Here is a 22197-nt window from a genome sequence, read left to right as displayed (position 1 = left end):
ATGTCGGCTTGTTTGAGTCTAGAATTGCTCCGTATTCATCCGCCTCGAATGCAAAATATTTCCACACGCGACTCTTAGTATCTGTCTTGTCGACGAGCTGAAGCGTTGTACCACTCTCACTTGCTGAAGCTATTTTTTTCTAAGAGGCAGGTTTTATTCTTCAGCGCCACTGACTGCTCCGTGCTGCTCACATGTGTATAATGCCCCCGTCAGTTACGCCAAAAATCGACGTGGCTCGCCGAGGGAGAAGTAGTATATTCGGTTCTGACGGTACCAGAAAAAAGCAAGTATTGAATTATTTTTTTCGTGTTGGTATCGAATTGGTATCGGAAGTATCAGTTCTTGTGACAACCCTAGTCCAAACTGAAACATGATATGCAAGACCACCATGGTGCATTTGCAAACGTGTAATTAAAAGCAAGTATATCTCCAGCCCCGCTTTGCCTTTTTCCCTCTCATGTTCCCATGGTGCACCTGAAAACCATTTGGAGTGGAGTGTTCATTCATGAACATACTGTAAATAGTTTTTAATCTGTGTCTCAGGTGGAACCTAACCCAAAGCGCCTCAGTGCGGTTGAGAGACTAGAAGCTGACAAGGCAAAGTATGTCAAGAGCCAGGAAGTTATCAACGCCAAACAGGAGCCAATCAAACCACCTGTGTTGGCCAAGCCTCCCGTCGGTCACCCCCTTCTGTCCAAGAGAGGCCCTGGGATTGGTGGAGGAGGAAATGGAGGTGGGATACCTTTCAAAGCATCCAATAACAATGCCAAGTCAGACACGTGTGCAACAAGCAGCAGCGGCAGCAAACGGGAGAATTTAAACCTGGAGATCCTAAAGAATCTACTCAACTCATCATCATCTTCAGGAGCAGGATCTGAAGGACTAGGAGGTGGAGCTAAGAGTGCTGTGCTGATGAGGTCATCGGGGGGAATGCCCAGGAGTTGGACACCATCAGGGTAAACTGATATGTTAACATGTTATGTTAATAGATTTTGTGTAAATTACTGCTTTAAAGGGGCAGTTCATCTGTTTTGAGCAGTTTCATGCAGGAACTACTTTCTTTGTGCAGTAGAATCCACCAGAACTACTTTCTTTCTGTGAGAGAGAAAGTAGTGCATATGTCAAACTGCTCACAATAAGTTGTGTGTATTATCTTGAGTAACTGGGTCATGGTTTCTGGAAAGAGACGTTGCTGTTGAGTTTTTGAAATATGTTTTTTTGGTGCTTTGAGTGCCACAAGCCAAGTGCCTTTTAGTTCCATTATACATATTTACAGCAGTATCTCCAAAACTCTGTAACTCTCAACAGAAAAATCTAGATGGATAAAGAGCACTACAGGCAAGGAGAAAAATATGTATTTTGAGAATCACGGCCTAACTCAACATACAGTTTCATCACAAGTAGGGTTTACCAAGGAAAACTGGGATTTCTAGTCATTGATTCAAATTGATTTTAAACACAGACCTGTGGATGGTAATAAGATGATACATCATGTAGCAGGTATATTATTTTTGGTACAATAACTATTAAAGGTAAACTATTACAGTGTTTTCTGTAGCATGGAATTGTAGCAGTGGAGTTCAGGCGCGTACAGAAAAAGCTTTTTTTCCACACACTAAATTTTTTTGTACAGGTTTCTATGTTTCTATTGACACCAGCAGGGCTTTTGAGGCCTACATTTTTGCACAGTCATGAATGAATAATGAGCAGTCAAGCTTATATCTGAGGTGTATCAACATTTAGGAAAATACACTTATATTGAACATAATAAAAGCATAATCTTTAAAAGAATTATTGTCATTTATTGAATACAAAATATATTACATCAACTTACTAACTTACATCACCATAGTGATGTATTATCAAACAGTGTTAATTAATGACTTTCTTTGAGGGTATCCAATCCAAATGTTGTGTACCATTAATATCTCTGTGAGGGAATCTCAGTTGTCTTTGATTGACAGTTCTCGCTCATAGTAAGCCCCACCGCCACTTTCAACACTTTCTCATAACAAGCTACGTAAGGCTTGAAGCTCAAAGGCTGTGGATTAAGAGGAGGCAGCAAGTAACAGCAGGCAAAGTTCAGAGTTCTGCCTATGATCAATGATAATGATTGATTATACTGTTTCCCTTTTGTTGCATTGATGGATATGAATATTGATGTTGTTGTAAAGTCTTTTTTATTCCCTCCCTGTGAGCTCTGCTCTGAAGCTGTGCTGCTGTGGAAGAACTCGGCAGCTCCACCCTCCAGTATAGGCAGACTGTTCCGCAATATAGGATATATATATCAATATACATATTTCCCTAAAATAATATACTGTAAATTTTCAAATAGTGCAAACATATGATGATCTTCATATGATGCATTGCTGTAGATTAAATTACCTAACAGTATATGAAATAGCTCAAACGAGCTCAATTAAACATCTACAACAATAAAATGCAGCATACATATTAATGCAGCAGTAACATTCATCCGAAAACGTCACATATAATTGGATAGAAATATCAATAAAAATAGTAAAACACTGACAGGGAACATATTACTGCACAATGAGTAATGCTACATTTACTTTTGACACTTTTCAGTAAATGTTGTTGTAATAGTGACTTGAGAATGCAGAACTTTTACTTGCAGTGGAGTATTTTCAACTTGGAGTATTAGTACTTTTGTGCAAGTAATGGGCTTATTAAATTAGACACCCACTGCACCTGTGTTACCAGCCAAGCCTACTTTCAGGAAGGTGTGCTTGTGGGTAACCTGTGTGACAGAGGTTAGAGGGGTTTGTTTTAAAAGTGAGCTAGCTAGTTAGCTGCTACAAGTCAGGATGAAGACAATTAAAACAGTCATACTTTTTGGAGCTGAAAGCCATGGGTAGATGAGGAAATGTTATCAGTTGATCAACTGTGTTTTCACATGTGCCCCCCCCCCCAACACACACACACTACAGCAAAATCACAATTACTCATTGCTGCTAACTAGCTACTTTACCTTTCATGGATCAGCTCTGCATTGAAGAGTACAGTCAGACGCTGTAGTAGCACAACACACAGCCTTCTAATAACTTGTATTCTACTGTGATCTGAGCTGATCTACACACTTTATGACTCAGCAGCGACCAGTAGAAACACTGAAAACTCAGTTATGACGATATGGTTGTCTACTCTATTGCACATTTATTCATATTCAAATATAACAAATATAATCATTATATTGCCCAGACCTAAAGCAAACCATCTTACCCAAAATGTATTAGACATGGACAGAATCACAGCTCCCCAAAATTGAAGCAAAAGCATCTTGGTCACCTCCTGGTGGCTGACTGCATTTCAAGTCATAAATCCTGCCTCCCAATGTTACTAAACAGTCAAATCAATCAAATCAAATAAATTTTCCCAAACAGGCATCCTGTCATTTTAGATAGGTCTTATCACACTGATGTGTGTTCCAGCGTTCATTTTTCTGCTCAGCTTGTTTTCAATTAGTGATTAGATATAAAAATACAGGGGTTATAAAACGATAAAAAAAAGATTTTTATGCGATGATTGACAGCTGAGCTCTGCTCGCCATTGAGTTCACTGGCTGTGTGGGTGGCAACTCGATACTGAGGCTCCAACGCTGGTCACTACTGCACAGACTTTGGCTCCAAATGACGTCACCAGCGCAAGATGGCAGCCTTTGTATCCAGGATATTTTGGCTTCATTTTTGTACAGTGGGAGGAAGAGGAGATATGTCGTCCATCTTTATTTAACATCACTGGCCTTGACGCAGAGAGGGAGGGAGAGACAGCAGAGGCAGCCGGACACCATGCTGACTGTTCTTGCATCTATTTCTGCTATCAGATCTATCCATATCGAGTGAATGTTGCAGTTGAGGTTGTTTTATTGCCCAGCCCTGAGCCACCCACCAAAGTGGCTATTAAGAGAGTGCTACCAGCCACTGCTGAAATCTACCAACATTTGGCGGGTAGGCGGGTGCCAGTGTCAAGCCCTGCTCCCTGGTGTGTGAACTGACCTGGTTATGAGGTGTCCATAACGCAAAATAACATTACGTTATGTTCTAAAATGATAAGACAGCCCTCTCCTCTCCTCTCTTTTCCTATATATAAATACACCAAAAATGAGTTTTGGTGATATTTAGTCTTTCTAGTAAAAAGAAAGTCATTCTGGTAGATTCTGTCATGTAACTCAGCAAGGTTTATGGCTAATCTTGAATAACTGTGTCATGATTACTGGAAAGAGTTAATTGCAGTTGAGTTTTTCAGATGTATTTTTTGGTGCTTTGAGCACCACAAGCCGAGAGCCATTAAGTTCCATTATATTCTCAAGAGGGCAGACATATCTACAGCTCCAAAAATCTGCAACTCACACCAAAAAAAACTCTACATTAATAAATAGCATTACAGTGTCCCTTTAAAAGAGTTCCTTAATACTAAATCCACATTTATGAGTTAGTAGATTTTATGCACAGTTACTACTAGTTTCTACTGTTTGTCACTGGTTCCCATCTACAGTGTTCAGTGAAGAGTAGTTCTTTGCTGGGCAATTCAGAAACAGAATCTTGATTCATATTTGGTCAGTGCTGCTACAAGTTGCATGAGCCTGGTGTTTTGCACTGGACTGACTAATGGTTAGATTCAACCAAGTTATGTTGCATTATGGATGCACAACATCAGTAGGAGCTGATCGTTGTCATTCTACACAATGCTTGTGATTCCATCAACAGTACTGTAGTGCATCCCAGAAGCAGCTCTCGGCTCTGCTCTGCTTCAGATACATGCTAAGTCTATTTGGACTGTTGCTGCACCAAGCTGCAAGGAGCAGATCGAGTCGGCAGGAAGTCAGAAGCAGGAAAAGCAGGGAGAATCTGGTCTTTTTTTTTTTTCAGAATAAAAGATCCTGTGCAGACTCTGGATCATAAAGACAGACAGGAAAGAAACTACTACGTAAGCTGCTTATCCAAGCACAGAAAGCAAGGAAGAGGACCAAATCAAAATCTGAGCAAGTCAATATAATCTGGTGGGCAAAATGCTCCCCTGCTGAAGCGCTTCTGAAAGCAGCCATGTGGAGAATGGATCAAAACAGTGGCTCGGACGTGCCGCGCCCAGTGGAATCAACCAGTCATTTGGATAAAGCTGGGCTTGAGTCGTGACTATGCACATTAGCATGCGGCATCTGATCCATCAACTAACCATGTTGTTTCCATCATGCACCAAATGGCTGGATTTCCTGTTCTTTGTAGAAAATGAATAGGATCTGTCGATTTTCACCATCACTCAGCCCATATAGACATCAAAACAAGTAAATATGTAAATGAAATCTGTCTCCATTTTGGCAGTCTGGGTTTAAATGTATGTTTTGAATTTGTGAAGGAAATATGTCCAAGCTAAAATGTTGTTTTGTTAAGCCTTTATGTCCAAAAGTATGCTGGTGCAGGGACGTACATGTTCTGTTTCTTTTCTACATTCTCTGAATCAGCCATCTCCTCACACTTGATCTTGTCTCTTGATCGTATTGTACTGTATTTCATGTATTTATATTTCTGTTTTCTGCTCCTAGGATGCCGTTAACCTACCGATCTACAATGACACTTAATGAGCAGCCACCCGACTCAGCTCCCAGTCCAAGCACTTCACACTCCCTCCGATCCTTCTCACATTCCCTGAAGGTCCCTCCAATCCACAGTGGGGGACGTCGCAGTCCGCAGCAGGGAGGAAACCTCAACCTTAGTAGACGAGTTCTGGATGAGAGAGGAGGCGAAGGAGGAGTTACTGATCGATCTCGTTCCCCACTACCGCCTTTGCTCACGTCCCACTCCTCCTCTGACCTGCTACGACTGTGCAACGGCAAGCCACTCCGCACAGCCCGATCCAGCAGCTCCTCGGCTCCACCCCTGCCTCCAAAACCCAACCCAGCCTCCCTCCCTCCTCCTGCACTTTCCTTGTCGCTGCCTCCCCCTCGTCCGACTCCATCCCCCTCGCCTTGTGACAACACCACCCCTCAGTCGCTACCTTGTGATTTTGGAGACCCTTCCAATACTTCAGCTGATCCCAACCTGGAGCTTGAGCTTGGTTCGTCTGTGGCTCGTCGCTCATCGCTCCACAGGTCTAAATCAGACCTGTCAGACCGGTACGCCCGGGCAGGGGCTGACGTGGAACGCTTTTTTAATTACTGCGGCCTTGACCCTGAGGAGCTGGAGGCCGTCGGTCCGGAGAGCTTTGCCCGGGCCAACTCAGATATCGTCAGCCTGAACTTCCGATCAGCCTCTATGATCTCCTCCGACTGCGACCGGTCGCGGCGATCCTCCAACGATGGACTGTCGGACGGCGATGAGGACGAGGAAGAGGAGGCGGGGGAGCGTGTTCCATACGGCATCTCAGCTGTGGAGCGAAATGCAAGAGTCATTAAATGGCTGTACAGCATCAAACAGGCGAGAGAGACACAAAAAGTCTCACATGTTTAGGACAAACACTACAGTGGATTGGATGTACTGTAAACTCGGCAACCTACCCCATGGTTCAGAATTGATGCATGGACCAGAAATTCTCGCAGGTTTAGAGACTGTGATCTTGAGGCTGAACTGAAAATTTGTCAAAATCTATAGATGAATGAATGAATGGATGGAAGAGAGTCTGACAGGTCTAACACAAACTTGGTAAGAAGACAGACAAAATTTTGTTTAGAAAGAAATGAAGAAATGAGGAAAAGGACTGTAATCCTCCAGGTTTAGAACAAGATGAACACTAAGAACAACTTGGACAGTCACATGAACAAAATGTTCGGTTCGGAGAGACAAACAAACACGGGACATGAAAACTAACTAGTTAATTAAATGTTTCTCAATGGACACTGAATAATTCTGACAGACAAAGTCTGTCAGCTTGCTTGAGCAACAAGAGCGAAATGCACTATGATTGTCCAAGGACCCATAAAGTGACTGCCTCACTACAAAGGGTGATAGGCCTTTCTCACAGAGAACGTTTTGGCTTGTTGAACATTAGAGGTTAGACACACGAATTGATCGAAAATGCTTTGCTCAATAGAGACTGAGGACAATCTTGCAACTTCCATTGGGTCAATTAGAGAGTTGATCTTCAGTGCGATCCTTCATATTGGGGCGGTGATATCATGCTTACTACTGAGAAGAAAGAGGGAAGATCGATTTTATTAAACCGTATTCTTGAAAAAGTATAAAGAACATAGGTTTTTTTTAGTGCCCGTACTCTCCGCCATTCAAGCAACTAATTTGCCTTTAGAAAACCCCAGATGATCGGTAGGTAGCAAAATCTCAAGCATAGGTTTGACTAACATTTCATTTATTTGTAGCCTGGTTTCAGACGACTGAGTCATCGCCTTACTTTGCTCATTCACATGTATTTTCCCACCAGAATACAGTTGACTAGTCAAAGCATTTTAAGTGTGATTATGAATGGGGACATCATCTATATAGCTACATAGCTTGCTAGCTACCTTGCAACATCTTTCAAAAAATTTAAAAAGTCGTAAGTGGACATAAAGGAGTAATAATCCACATTAAAAGTTAGATGTGAGCAACGTGTAAGTGCTTTTGAACCTCCTGTCAGCCATCTGTCCTCGGAATTTAGTTTACTGATAAATCAGAATGGCAGTGCATTAACAAATGCCCCCTGCTGGAGTCCAAGGCAAGGCCTGTTGCATTTATGGAGTATAAATTTTGAATTAATTACAGATTAAATATTTATTTGTTTCCCAAAACTGAACAGTACTTCAAATTTCTAATAAAAAGTGACAACCCCAATTGACTAGAGATGTTCCGATACCACTTATTTTCCCTTCCAGATACCAGATTCTGATACCTGAACTGATACCAGTGTGTTTAAAAGAAATCAATCCAAGAGTTCAGTACAATCACAAAAGAAAGACCACTCTAAAAGACCACTCTGGGTTTTACCGTGGAGTCACAAAACCAAACTAAATTAGGTACTCACTTGACCATCAATCAGTCAGTCAGTCAGTTTGGAGATTTCTCTCCTGACAAAGATCGATGAGACCAGCTTCTGCTTTACCATGAGTAAAGTATATATATATATATATATATATATATACTTTTTATATATTGTGCGATCTGATGCTGAGCTGAGGTAAAGCTGGGCTTTTTCTCCTCCACTGGCCATGTGAAATTTGGCATATGGGACACTGCTGGGAATTAGCAGGGTCCTGTTTCAGGGCATAATAAATGATGTGGTATTGATCAGTGCATGGACTCACCTACCCACTGATACCCAAACCCACATTTTAGGCAGTATTGGAGACATTTTTCAGGAGGTATCGGTATCAGAACAACCCTACAACGTAATTCAGTCTAACTATCAGTCGTGCAGTATTCAGGCATGCTAGCTCCAGGATTTTGACATTGTTCATTCTGGCAAACATGCACCATCGACGTCATTAGATTCATGTGTGCTTTTCCTGCAATGATGAGTCAAACAGTCCACTTTGAGAAAGGCCTATTTGACAGTGTTGATGTCTGAGTTTGAACAAGCTTTGAAAAAGGTCCTGACGTCTTTGCAAAACAGATATTGAACTCTATCTGTCAAAAATTAGAAAAGTCAGTGATGCTGGTACGCTGTGCCACCGTAACAAAGTCAGCTCAGTGAAGTTTCTTGATATTTGTCATAGGTGACTGTTGCAGGAATAATTGATCAATTCAGCACTAACTTCATGGGTTGCAAATTGTTAATGCATCAAGGTGTTAATTATGACATTGCAAAATGTTGAGAAATTCATGAAACACAAATGTTGGTAAGCTAGTCTCCACTGAGCTTTAGCTCTTGTTAAGCTTGATATTGTAACTGTTAAATAAAGGTCGTGGAATGTGTGATCGCTGAGTAATGAAGAAAACAGGACATTGACACAGATACACATGATATAAAATATAATCTCTCAAGCATACGTATCCATGCAGCATTAAAGCTACACTATCATATCATTATGCTGATAAACAAAGCTGTCATCAACCTGTTCATGTTAACCAACCATTTCACTGGAGAGTTTTAGTGTTCTGTGAAGGATCCTGACAGAGAGAGAGACCTCTCTGTTTAACCAGAAACCGCTGTTCTCTGTTGTGTGCTTACCAAACTCACCAGACTCACCAAACTCCATTTACAGAAACAAAATAAAATGTACCAAAAACATCTTGGTTCATCTTTCCACTGTTCTAACAATCGCCTACTCTGGTTTGGTTAGTTGGGTTTAGCTGAAATAAACCCTTTATTCACAGAGTTATATGGGAAAAATGTTTTCACTGTGAAACAATTCAAAAAAACAAACTCTGTGAGTATGTCGTAACATAGAAGTCGCCTTCAACAGAGATGAACTTTCAGTCTGGGATGAAATAAACAACACCTCAAGCATTTTAACAGGAATATTCCAGGACACCAAAACTCTCCTTTCAAAACAATGTTAGTACAAACCTGTGATTATGTAGACCACCAGGCTCTATAAACCTACACTGAAAGCAATACTAATGAAGCTGTCTGTTCACTATTCCAGGACACATCACAGAAGGAGGAGGGGAGATTGTGGTCATTGTATGTCAGCGTTCTCTCCAGATGCCATTTCAGGTTTAGGGTGTTTATAGTTGCATATACTGTAGATCACATCCTACAACGACACACAGAAGATTTAGGCTGCGTTCATGATGAACACCTCATTCGACGTCCTCATCTCTGCCTTCTCTTTCTCCACCTCCCTGTCTGTCCTTGAAGCCAGCCACAGGAAGAGGCCTGTGTGTGTGTTTGTGTTCCTTGATAATAAAGGGGGACGCATTATCGAGTTGATCTCCACCCTTATCCTCCTCATCTGTCTACATGTCTGCATGTCGCTGACATGTCTCAAGGCCTGAAGCCATATCGGTGTGAATGCAGCGCCTCAGTCAGTGTCTACCAACTGTCAGTGTGTCTGTGTGCCCCACCACCTCCCGTCACCTCACCTTAAATCTGTGGTGCAGGTGTGCTTCAGTGTGTCCGATGTTAGCAAAAACCCTGCTGGGCTTACTTCACTTCTCTCACAACAATACGCTGCATCAGACAGAACACAACCACATTCTAGTCAAAATGTTGCTGCCAGGGTCTGCGTGACAAATTTGTTGTGCCTCTACGCTGATCCTGTAAATGCCAGTCTTCTGCACATGTGGAACGCCTCCTCCAAGGGGAACCAGGAAGTAGTAGAAGCAGAAGTACTACATGTCTGTGGTGTCCATTTGGAGTATAATCCAGGCTTTACACTCCAAATCAGAGCTCACCATTGTGACCAAAAGTGATCAAGCTCTTTGAAATGTCAGTTTGGTCATGCAACACTACAATTCCTTGAGATTAAAGGATAGATTAGTAGAGTTAAGCCCTCAGAATGCTTCAAACAAAGTCCTCATTTGATCCTCTTGCAGCGTCTGGAACCAGTTCCAACAGTCCATCAAGGGACTGCGTCAGTTTTTGAAAGACAAGCCAGTGTCACATGATCAGGTGGACTGCAGGCTTTTAACTTTTCTTTAAACTCTATATTCATTCTTCACACAGTTAGTTTATCATTTTGTATCTGCACAACCAATGGATGTCTTTGAGGAGTGACTAAAAGTGTGCACCATTTCCATCAGATCAGCTTTGACTCTTAAACCAGATTTTCAAGATTATCGGAACTTTGATGCTATCTAGGGAACCAGCCTGTTTCCACAAGGTTTGAGTAGAACTATTGTAATCAAGGATGCATCATCAAGAGAGGATGTTAAAGAATACACAACAACCTGTAGAATATGATTTGCACATTTTGGTTCCCAAGCAAACAAGCAGTTTTTTGGTTCCAGCTGGGAAACAACTTCTTAGTCTCTGAACTAGGGTTTTTGGCATATGATGATCTCCTCAGTGAAACATGGCAATGGATGATCTTGTGTGTGGTGGTGTGTATTGTGGTTCGGGGTGGGACCTAGCTTTAAAATCAATATGTTACAATGGTTGAGAGCTCGGTGGTCAGTGATTGTTTTTGCATCGATTGTCCATCGGCATAATCCTATTCCAAACAAATTTATTTTTGGTATAAATTCTCTAAACGGTTCAAAATTAGGTGTGCAAACCAGAATGGCACTGGTTCTGACTTACTGACCTGTAACCTGCAGCTTCTCATAAACCTGGTTTAAATTCTAAGCTCGGCCTTGTTTTGCAAACCAGAATTTTTCAGGCTTCTGTTATTGAAAAGACAGACATCATTATTTTTATGCACTGCTTGGTAGGTGAAAGTATCAGTATTGTTAAATGAACAGAAGCCTGCCCTCAAGTGGTTGTTTGTGGCACACTGAAACCTTTGGTGAGTGTTGTAATGATTCCCTCCTGCCCATATTGGCCTTGAAATGATCCCTTATAACAAAAGGGGACAAAACCCACAGTCCTCGATCAGTGTCTAGATGCACCCCAACCAAAGATAATACAGTGTTTCATCAGTCTGTGTTAACCAAATCATACCTACACTCAGTTTCTAGAACAACAATTAATGTGATATTTAACAGGCACACCCTGTCCGTGGAACCACAAACGGAATTTTCGTAGTAAAGCAAAAGTAACTTTGGAAGTGAAGTGACCCCAGCTAGGAGGTCCAACCCCTCCCCCAGCCCCCTGCTCTGAGCTCAGGGCTGTGCTAGCATGTTCCTGTCCTGTACCCCGATCTGTCATTCCCATGTGTCTTCCCAGTGACCTCCCTTTGGAACCCAGGAATCCCTGTTGCTTCTTACTGTCAGCATTAACAAAGACAATGTTGTACTGCTCTGGCAGCAGCATCATGCTTCAGTTTCACTTCTGTCTACATGGTGTGTTTTTTCAAATTTTTTTTCTTTGTTTTTTTTTATCTTTGGATTGACAGATAGAGTTCTTCTGTGGTAATTGCTTTGTTTTATTTTTTCTTCTATGTGTAAATGCTGTAAGAAAACATGTATATATTTGATTTTAAAAAAACAATGTGTTGGATTTCAGTTTTTCTCTGTCTGAAAGTTTATGTGTTACAAAAGATGCTGAACAAAAAACTGCTGTTTTGTTCTCTGCCCTCGGTACAGAACTGCCTGATCAAACTGGGCAGGATTGTTTTCAGAGACTTAGTGTTGACTGTTTTTCAACGTGGAAACTGTTATATTTTGCTTGATTGAAAAAAAAGTGTTCATGTTTAGTTTCTTTTGATTATTTCAATAAATGGCTTCTTTTGCCATCTCTTGCCACTCATGTTTTTTCAAGTGTGAATCCCTTAAAGTGAGACTGTATAACTTTTGCTCAACAGTGGCCACTGTGACCACAAGTGGCAATTAAGGATGATGGCATATTGAATTCTCTTGGATCAAGCCCAATTCAACAGCCCGTTTTCACTTCCAACAGGTCAGATATGGCAGCTTTGTCAGTGGCCCCATGCTTCAAACTCTAACGCTGTAGGTACCCTTGTAGTGTCATTTCTGGAGGCGCCCTGTGGCGTTACATCCCATGTGAAGCAAAAAGTCAACACTGACTTCTTTTTAAGTGGCACACACAAGTTACATAACACAGGCAAGTTACATAATGCATTTATGTTCTGTATGCTATGTTGTGTTGTTGTTATTTATCGTTGCTGACTTGACCACCATGAGTGCTTTATGACTTTTCGATGACAAGCTGACATCATTACAGGGGCATGTTTTCATTTAATTTTATTGAAAAGAAAGCAGTCATTTCAAACACAATATTCAGGTATTAAAAGGAACTGAGATTTATGTTACTTCCATCTACAAAATGTTAAAAAAAATTCCACAAATGTCAAACAAAATTATAGCTGCACATTTTTACATCTATGCTTTCAGTAAGTATTCTTAGTTTTTAAAGCCTTTTAACACATTTTAATTGTTTGAAGTTCTGAATTCTTGTCTTGGACAGGGTTTACTGGCACTGAGCAAGTTTAGAAGTTAAAAAATTAAACCAGAAAAAAACATGTTATGAATTACATGTGTTGGTTTAACTCGGAAATGCAAGTTATCTAGACTTGAAGATTACATTTGTTTCAACTCAGAAAATGGAGTTCATGAATTTGATATAACTATAATACTCTAGTTGGTTCGATATTGTTTTTTAAGTTTTGAAGTTTTAATCACTTGCTCCAACTTAATACTGTGAGTTAAAACAAAGAATTACTTCATTGTATCAATGCAAGAAAACCTGTCATTTGTGCATTATTGTACCTGACATTTTTGTTAAAACGACCTAACTTCATGTATACATAGACTTCCTTTGCTACCGGCAGTAGTCCTTTCTTGTTCACCACAAAATAATATCTATATTGTAGTTGGATTTTGAATATATTACCTATCTGCAGTGTATAACTAGATCATGTCCATTCCTTAACCTTGCCATGATTTTAAGTTTCTCCCAACTCAAAAGCCACAGCAACAGTTTTCACTCCACACTCGCTTTTTCTCTCTTTTTTCAACTGATAGCTTGCCAACCTACATTCAATCAACACATACACATCTGAGAAAAGTCTCAGATAGTCAACACAATGCATTACTCTAAGTTTATTTTGCAAAAAATTATATCATTCATTTAAAACTTCAAAACTTGCCAGAGCTCTTTGAGTTAAAGAGAACAAATATGTGAACCGAATGGGGCTGTATGTTACTTGAATAATAAATGTTCACAAAAAAAAAAAAGATACATACATTTTAACTGTTCCTTAGCCAGATGTTACTCATCCATTCAATTAACAGTAAAAGACACAATGGTGAAATTAGAACCAGAGAAAGCAGAACATGAAGCAGCTGAAGAGGATAAAGAGTGTAGAGGAGCGTCATGGAGAGTTGGACATATTTGGACAGTGCAGGTGAACTGATACAAACATCACAGTCACAGGCCTCATCCAGGAAAGAGACAATTCTGCATACAGACAGGAGGGTGAACAGCTGGTCCTCTGGTGCTGTCAGAACAACCTGGAGCTGAACTGTGGAGGTGACGGTGGATCTGAGGAAGATTCACAACAATATATAGAAAAAAAGGAAATAAGATGTGTAAAGATATAAAAAATGTATACAATATATACAATACACACAGTGTGCACAGTATAATAAATGTAGCATATAAGCATAAGCATATAGGTTGGCTGAAATGCACAGTATAAATAAATAAATGCAGTGACGATGCCAGTGTAACCTGTGTATTGCACAGCTGAATTATTGCACAAAAATGACTGTACTGTTAGATAAATATTGTACAGCTGAAGATATAAATTATGTCACACAGTCAGGCAGGGTAACAACAGAACACACCCAAATGCAGACCTGCAACAATCTGAGATGAGATCCAAAGTTTAATAAGAATACAAAAAAAAGAAAAGCAAACCAAGTCCAAAGTGTGCAAAGTCCAACAAATTGTCCGAAAATCCACAAGGAGACACAAAGAAAACACTGGGAGTCTCATCCATAAAAGTTGAGATGAACTAGCAACAAAGGAGGGAAAGACATGAGATTTAATACACCAGGGAGGAGGAGGAGGATGACAGGTGAGGGAAGAGCAGGATGATAAACAGTGCATGGTGAAATAAGTGGTGATGAAGTAAGTCCAGAGTTTGACTGTTATTATATTCTGTATCAATTCAGTTTTTATTTATTTGTATTGTTCATCAATTACAGAAACACATGACTTGTATGTAGACATTTGATGTTGCTGATCATTGTGCCTTTTATGCTTATATTTTTTCTTCTACTTTTCTTCATTCCTTTTAGTTCAGATTTGTTTTCTTTGTTTGTAGATGTTTTTCCTGTATTCCAGTGTGTAACACTGAGAGCAATAAATAAAAAATAAAAAAATCCGTGAATGTGTACAATAGAATAATAATGGCCAACAGAGCTGATCTAATTGTGGTACTGTGGTGGTGCTGTACTCTCTGCTGCAGCTGCAGCTTTAACGTTGTATTTGCTGCCATCTAGCGGCCGAGAAGACAAACAACAGGATAACAACCACCACAAAAAACAACAAGAGATTTCGTGTTTCTTTTCATTTGCTTATTTTGTTTTTGTTTTGGGGGTATTTCTGACATTGTAAAGTCAATCGGCATAAATTTATCGTTTGAATATAATGTAATGCTGCCGTCGCTTTAAAAAGTGATGACAGCAATCACGTGATCTCACGACCCGGAAGAGAAACATTGGCTCTTCTCTGCAGGTGAATTCGGTTGTTCCAGTCTTCCAGTAGTAAGTAATATTCTATAGAAATAAGTGAGAGTTTAAGAGTTTAAGTTTAATTTGTGTGTTTAAATTACTGAGACATTAAAGGAACAAACGGCAACAGCGCTTCCACATACACAGTATATTTAAAACGTGGTTACTTTTGCGTTTTCACTTTTGTAAAACCGTAAAATATGTCTCGTTTTTTCGGGAAGTTACAACTGTAAGATGTAACGTTATTATCTCCAGGTTTGACCAAAAACACACGACTCACTCTTGACACACACAGCACTGTAATGTCTTCATGTCAAGTTTAATCAGTACACATTTTACTGTTAGTACACCGAGCTGATGTCTTGTACACTTTCTGAAAAAAACTCTGTACTGTGAACATTGTAATACAACACACTCCTGTAGTAGTCTCTGCTGTTGTACTGAAGTGGTACACAGCGACATGGGCAATGCACATGTAAACCTCCAACCCTGCTTGTACTTGTGTGTTCCAGTTCAATGCTACTTTATTCTTCTATACTTATTGCATTTACATAAATACATACAAAGTATGTTCAGTTCATTTGAATAAATAAATTGTTATATGACGCTACACAACAGTGTGTAATGTGGCTGAAAGTAGCTGCAGTTCAACCAAAACAATTTTACTGAACTGTCTGCACTTAAATATACCATCAGTCCTCATTCATTGAATATGTATACTGTTTATATGTGTGCGTGTGTGTTATTTACTATGCTGCTGGTACCTGTGTCATTTTGTTTTCTTATTTAACAAGATGAGTCATTAAAGGGATAGTTCACACTAAAATAAAAAATGCAAATGTTTTCCCTCACCTGTAGGGCTATTTATCCATCTAGATGTTTTTGGTGTGAGTTGCAGAGTTTTGGACAAGTCAGGAAAGGTAGGGACAGGGTTTTTGTGTGTGTGTGTGTGGCGTGTGTGCAGTAAAATATTCAAAATAATTAACAATGTTGAAATTGAGAGGTCTGGATTTATCTGACATTTTAGTTACTACAGAGAGAGGAAAGTACAGAAAAAAGTATTGTTTGGTACTGTTACTAAATTCCAGGCGAACATTTCCAAACTGTTATAGCATGGTGCTGATCCATGGTGGTCCATATAGCAGAGTGATAAAGCTTCATGTGTATCTTTTTTTTTAAATGTATGTGGATTCACATGTGGCACAAGCTGGCATCAAATTTAACATTCAGTCAAATACATTTAATCTCATATTTAAAAAGATGCCCAGACACAGCAGAGATAGGCAGCTGCAAAAGCTCTGCAAGGTTGGCGCAGCCTCGTAAGTTGACAATGACAAGCGAGGACGAGTCCTCCACTGTAAGTTGATCAGGTGTTTATAACTCTCACCTGTCTGTCAATGTTACATTCAGCCTGTTATCCTGAAAACAAAAGCCCACTGCTCTGAAATAACACACTGGATGATGAGTTAAGTGGCTGTCTGTCTCACTGCCTGCCAAACTCCGTTAACATTTTACTCAATTTAACAGTTAGAAACATTTACAGTGTCTACAAGATTAAGAAGATTTTCTTGGTCGTTCTGCAAACATTCAGCATGAATTTGAACTTTAATTAATGTGAAACAGACATACAGGACAGTTTTGTTCTGGTCCAGAAAGAAAATGTCAAAAGGAGGACACCACAGCTGTAGTGTTCATGTCAAGTGAAGCAGATATTTCAATTTAACATGTTTGCTTGATCTCTGATGATGTGTCGTGGTCATTTTATGATTTATTAGAGTAAATATATTAAAGATTTCTCCTTTAACTCTCTATCCTTCTGTCCACCATGTCCCCCATCAGAGATGAGCTCATGCGTGCTGGATGAGCAGAAGTTCCATCACTGCTGTCAGCTCCTCCTGCAGCAGTCAGAGCAGCTGAAGGACAGTTGGAGCTGGGAGGCAGTCCAGGTGAGGAGGTCTGTACTGTCCCTGTCAGCAGAGTGGACAGAGTCCCGGAAACTGCTGCAGGCCATGAAAGTGACTAATGTGTATTTTTTTCCTTATCTGGGCTCAGGGTTCAGAGGAGGGCTACCTGAGGAAGACTACTCTCAGGTCAGTCATCGTTGACTCGAGCTCAGTGTGGAACCTGGAGGGATCATGTTCAGAGTCAGTGCCTGATCAGGACCAGGTGAGAAACTGAAAATATGTCAACATTCATCTTCTGTTATAAGTTTATTTTCACTCTGTGCCTTTATTAAATATCACTGAATGTCAGGAATTAGTCACCACTTATAATTTGTCACTTGTATTTTTGTTACTCTTTATTAAGGTGCTTGTAATAAGCATTAGTTAATAGATAATAAGGCCTTTATAAGATGCTTATTAACATTAATGTGTTAACAAGACTATATATATTTTGAATAATAGTATAATAAATGTTTTTTGTGAGATTATAAGACATTTATAAGCACTAAAAGACACTTGTTAACAGTTTATAGACTGCTTAAGACCTATTAACCTATTACATCATTGCTAAACCTTTACTAAACTTTTGTTGTTGATTTATTAAGCTTTCTACATACTTTATTATACATTTATTAGCAGTTATCGATACACTTATTAACAGTTAACCACACATTTTGTGGGTACTGGATCTAAAGTGTGACCAGTGAGTATTAAGATTAATTAATCCTTTATCATGCACTTATTAACAGTTAACCATGTATTTTAGGGGGTACCTGATCTAAAGTGTGTATAGTGTTTATTAAGGTTAATTAATCCTCCATTATGCATTTGTTAACAGTTAACATGACTTGGAAAGGCTTGAAAGGCTTTCTGCCTTTATTGGACAGTGACAGCTGCAGAGAGAAATCGTGAAACATGCTCTCCACCAGGTGAGCTACTGAGGGACATTGTGAATCTTGAAGCCCTCAACTCAATAAAGGATTAGTTAACCTTAATAAGCACTGTTAGCACCTTTGACACCCAAAATGCAGAGTTAACTGTTGATAAGTGCATACCTAAGTGCTAATAAATACATAATAAAGTATGTTAAAATCTTAATAAAGCAACAACAAAAGCTTAATAGTTTTTAACAGTGACTATGTTCAACTCAATAAATGTAATGTTTATAAGAAACTCATCAGACTTTTAATAACATTCTTAAGCAGTCTATAAACATTTAACAAGTTTCTTATAAGTGCTTATAAATGTGTAATATATTATATTTCTCTCAACAACCATGTTTATTATGCGATTATTAACACTTACAGTCTGATTAACAAATATTAATGTTAACAAGCATCTCGTCAGGGTCTTATCACCTATTAATTAATGCTTATTACAAGCGCCTTAATATAAAGTGTTATCAGTGTACCTATTAAATAAAATGTTAAAGCTGACACTGACAGATTTTCATTCACCTCTGTCTCTCCACTGTCTCTCTTCCTCCACAGTCTGTTCTTGTCGCCCCAGGTGATGCTGACAGCATCAAAGGTGATATTGATGAAGCTGAAGATGATGAAGATGAAGGGGCGTGCACTGTGTCTGAAGGCAGCAGCCAGGTGCTTCAGTGCGAGTATCACATCGTGTACTCCTGCAGCTACAGTACTCCTGTGCTGTATTTCAGAGCCTCCACTCTTGGTCAGTAACATGTGACACACACACTGTGTGTGAGTTCTCCTGCTCTGTGGACTTGCTGTATGTTGACTATTAACAGATGTTTGATGTAGATGGTAAGGGGGGTTTGAGTTATGATTTTAGTTCATATATCTTCTGTGAGCGCTGTGACTGTCAGTTGTGAGACATGACTGTGAAACTGCTCCCACGTGAGGGACCACAGACCTTTTCATTTACTATATCATCACTGGTCACTGTGGTGCTGACTGCAGGACAACAGGAACCACCAACCTCCTGAACACGTGCCTAGAAAACCCGAACAAATTGTGACAATTTGGTTTAAGCACCAAAACTAATGGTGGTTTGGGTTAAAAAAAAGTGGGTCATATGATGTTCTTATTCTAGCTTCAGATAATGTTTAGTTTTGGTCTTGTATCAAGCTGCAACAATTAATAGATTATTATCTATTATTTTTTGACCGTTAAGTGAATGGCCAAATATTTTGATAATCAATGAATAGTTTTGAGTCATTAAAAAAATGTCAAATTCTCTGATTTCAGCTTCTTAAATGTGAATATTTTCTGTTGTCTTTTCTCTTCTCTGACAGTAAACTGAATATCTTTGGTGTATGGACAAAACTACATTTGAGGACATCTTTTTGAGCTTTAGGAAACACTGATCAACATTATTCACCATTTTCTGAGAAGAACCCACCCAGGGGGTTCTACCAAGAACCTTTTTATATATCAAGGATTTAATCTAGAACCCACCAAGGGGGATTTATTGAGAAGTTTTTTTTTATATATATATATTTCAAGGGTTTAATCTGGAACCCACCCAGGGGTTTATACTGAGAACCCTTTCATATTAAGGTACACAAAACCCTGGACTCTTTCTTCCAAATAGGGTTCTTTGGATGAAAGGAGTTATTGATGGAACCCTTAGTCTTACAAATAACCCTTGACAATCCCCTTTTTCCAAAAAAAAAAGGTTCATCAGAAGCAAATAATTCTGGGTAGAACCTCAGCTCTTCAATAAGAACTATTTGGAACCGTTATTACTAAGAGTGTAACCTCTGAAAGCCTTTTTGTGAGACTCAGATACGAGTCATAAGTTCTGTCTGGTTTCTTTTGAAAAATACCCAGCTGCAGTGATAATGATATTTCAACCAGGTCAGTGTTCGATGAGGACGCTCTCTGATGTTTTTCTTGTGTCTTGTCTCCATGTCAGAGGGGAGGAGCCTGTCGTTGGAGGAGGTGTGGAGCTCTGTTCATCCCAACTTCAGACTTCGACTTCAGAAGAGTCCTCTGAACACCATCACCCTGCAGGTAGAGATGCAGTCAGCAGCTTTATCATCATCATCGACATCATCCTCATCATCATCATCTTCCTCCTCCTCCATGAAGTTTCACTGAGATCTTCTGTGTGTGTGTGTGTGTGTGTGTGTGTGTGTGTGTGTGTGTGTGTGTGTGTGTGTCAGGAGCATCCCCTGCTGGGTCAGCCTTTCTTCATGCTCCACCCCTGTAAGACAGAGGAGTTTATGAGGCCGGTGCTGCAGGCAGCTCAGGACCAGCACAGGTAGGATCACTGTCTGAATCATTTATACACAAACACTATGGAAAGCTGCTGTTAAAGGGACAGTTCACCCCAAACATCAAAAATATTTCCCCCCATGGCCTGTAATGCTGTTTATCCATCTTGATTTTATGGTTGGAGTGGGCAATATTAGCCACAGAGACGTCTGCCTATATATGTATATGTGTATATATATATATATATATATATATATATATATATATATATACATACAAAAGTTGGACACATTTTGCCTTTATCAAATATTGAACCTCCTGTGATTAGAAAATTCTAGGAAGCCATATTGTGATTTCAATAAAATTTAAATTACTTGTGCAGCCTCTAAATCAGGAAACCAAACAGTGTTGAGTATTCGTCACTCATATGGTATTGTTAGACATCTGTCATGTCCATGTACTTATTGTGTGTGTGTGTGTGTGTGTGTGTGTGTGTGTGTGTGTGTGTGTGTGTGTGTGTGTGTGTGTGTGTGTGCGCGTGCAGGCCAGTGAACTACGTGTTGTCGTGGCTCAGTGTGGTGGGTCCTGTGGTGGGTCTGGACGTCCCTCTGGAGTACTCCACCCAGCTCCAGCCTGACTGAGGCTGGAGTGGCTTCACTCTGTGTCAGTCAGCAGCACTGTGGAGTCTCTCTGCATGGAGGCACGGTTATCAACCAGGCAGAGCAGGCAACTGTCCCGTCATCCAAATCCATCAGAGGCCCTGAACAGCCAAGGTTGTCTCTGTGTCAGTTTAACTGTAATGTGTGTCCGTGTCAAAACCTAGTTTTAATACTTTTTAGTATTAAAAATACGATTGGAAAGTGTTTCCAACAGTCTTTGTGTGGACACTTGGCATAAATATAACATAAGTGTCAAAGGGTTCTTACGGGTGCTGGAAATCCTGAAAACACTCTTGAATGCAAATGTAATGTTTTCAAGGTTTGGATTTTGGATGAAGTGCTTGAAACTGATTACATCACTTTCATAATAAATCACTATCTGGCTAAATGGTTTGTTTTTTTAGATAAAGAAATAAAGTAAGTCAGAGAGCCTGATTGCATTTTCCCTTTGCACACAAAGAAAATGACTGGTTGAGCCTCGCTTGGCACTTTTATTGGTGTAGTAGTTGTTTGAGTGATTGGTTATAAAGGATGCCAAGTCTGCTTACAGACATTAGATGCATTTTGAGACATGAAACTTCTGTCACAAAACATAATTTTGGTTGTTTATAGCATGTTAACATCTGATTTAATGTGATGAAGTGAAATAACACCTAATCCTTTTGAGCATATATAAACCATGTATTTAACACAACTGGAAAGTTCTGGAAAGTTTAAAAATACAACTTGAAAATGCTTGAAAAAAGGCTTGAATTTGGTGGAGAAACCCAGTCCATATGTATAGTGTTTATTAGTGTGGATGTAGCCTTAGTAAGATGGACACCAAAGACCAGAAGAAAGGTTAGCACAGCAGTTCCCATATTTTTCCAGACATGCCCCTGGACTTAAAAGCCATAAAAGTCCCCCAAATGGGGACCAGCTCTCCAGTTTGGGAAGCACTGGTTTACCAAATGTGTACATCCTGTATGTTTAATAAATCATGTAAACTGAAAACATCTGACAGTAAATTATTTTGACAATACTTGTAGAATCTGTCTGTTTTTTATGTTGTGAATAAAGCAGGACAGTGTCTGGTTAGAGAGCAGGAACCTGGTTCAGTTGGTTCATAACAAACCAGCTCAGATGCAAACGTTGTTCTCTAACTCAGAAACTCCACCGTCCTCCACAGTCTCAACAGGTTATCCAAAATGCTCTGACTGTTCTGGGAAGATCATAGAAAACA

At 39.7% G+C, this 22197-nt stretch overlaps 2 protein-coding genes across 4 annotated transcripts in view; both read left to right on the top strand.

Moving 5' to 3' along the window:
* Nucleotides 1-9754, top strand: part of fam110b (family with sequence similarity 110 member B) — a 75398-nt gene extending 65644 nt beyond the window's left edge. Inside the window, exons 4-6 of one of the 2 annotated variants that reach the window (XR_014771672.1) lie at nucleotides 544-956; nucleotides 5561-6656; nucleotides 9533-9754. Coding sequence is in view for 1 of the 2 variants with exons in the window: in XM_084732608.1 (XP_084588734.1) it covers nucleotides 544-956; nucleotides 5561-6464 (1317 nt within the window). In the remaining variant the exon portion in view is untranslated. Of the gene's footprint in view, nucleotides 1-543; nucleotides 957-5560; nucleotides 7066-9532 lie in introns of those variants that run through there. The other variant, XM_084732608.1, reaches the window with a different exon arrangement.
* Nucleotides 9755-15156: 5402 nt separating this feature from the next.
* On the top strand, nucleotides 15157-21549 carry atg10 (ATG10 autophagy related 10 homolog (S. cerevisiae)). Of its 2 annotated transcripts, none has more exons than XM_084732206.1 (7): nucleotides 15157-15221; nucleotides 17028-17134; nucleotides 17241-17354; nucleotides 18622-18808; nucleotides 20015-20112; nucleotides 20265-20362; nucleotides 20861-21549. In XM_084732206.1, the coding sequence occupies exons 2-7, from the start codon at nucleotides 17030-17032 to the stop codon at nucleotides 20955-20957; spliced, it is 699 nt and encodes a 232-aa protein (XP_084588332.1). In that variant the 5' UTR covers nucleotides 15157-15221; nucleotides 17028-17029; the 3' UTR covers nucleotides 20958-21549. The 2 variants fall into 2 exon arrangements, with proteins under 2 accessions (XP_084588332.1, XP_084588333.1); XM_084732207.1 differs by lacking the exon at nucleotides 15157-15221 and adding an exon at nucleotides 16065-16108.
* The last annotated feature ends 648 nt before the right edge of the window (nucleotides 21550-22197 follow it).

The sequence above is a fragment of the Lutjanus erythropterus genome, chromosome 12 (genome assembly GCF_056507025.1).
Source record: "Lutjanus erythropterus isolate fLutEry1 chromosome 12, fLutEry1.hap2, whole genome shotgun sequence".
Taxonomy (NCBI): Eukaryota; Metazoa; Chordata; class Actinopteri; order Lutjaniformes; family Lutjanidae; genus Lutjanus; species Lutjanus erythropterus.
This window is presented reverse-complemented; position numbering and strand designations above follow the sequence as displayed.

Coding starts and splice junctions, on each gene's coding strand:
- atg10 (XM_084732206.1), top strand. CDS start 17,030: ATGAGCTCATGCGTGCTGGATGAGCAGAAGTTCCATCACTGCTGTCAG. Junction 17,135..17,240: donor GGAGCTGGGAGGCAGTCCAG/GTGAGGAGGTCT, acceptor ATCTGGGCTCAG/GGTTCAGAGGAGGGCTACCT. Junction 20,363..20,860: donor GCAGCTCAGGACCAGCACAG/GTAGGATCACTG, acceptor GTGCGCGTGCAG/GCCAGTGAACTACGTGTTGT.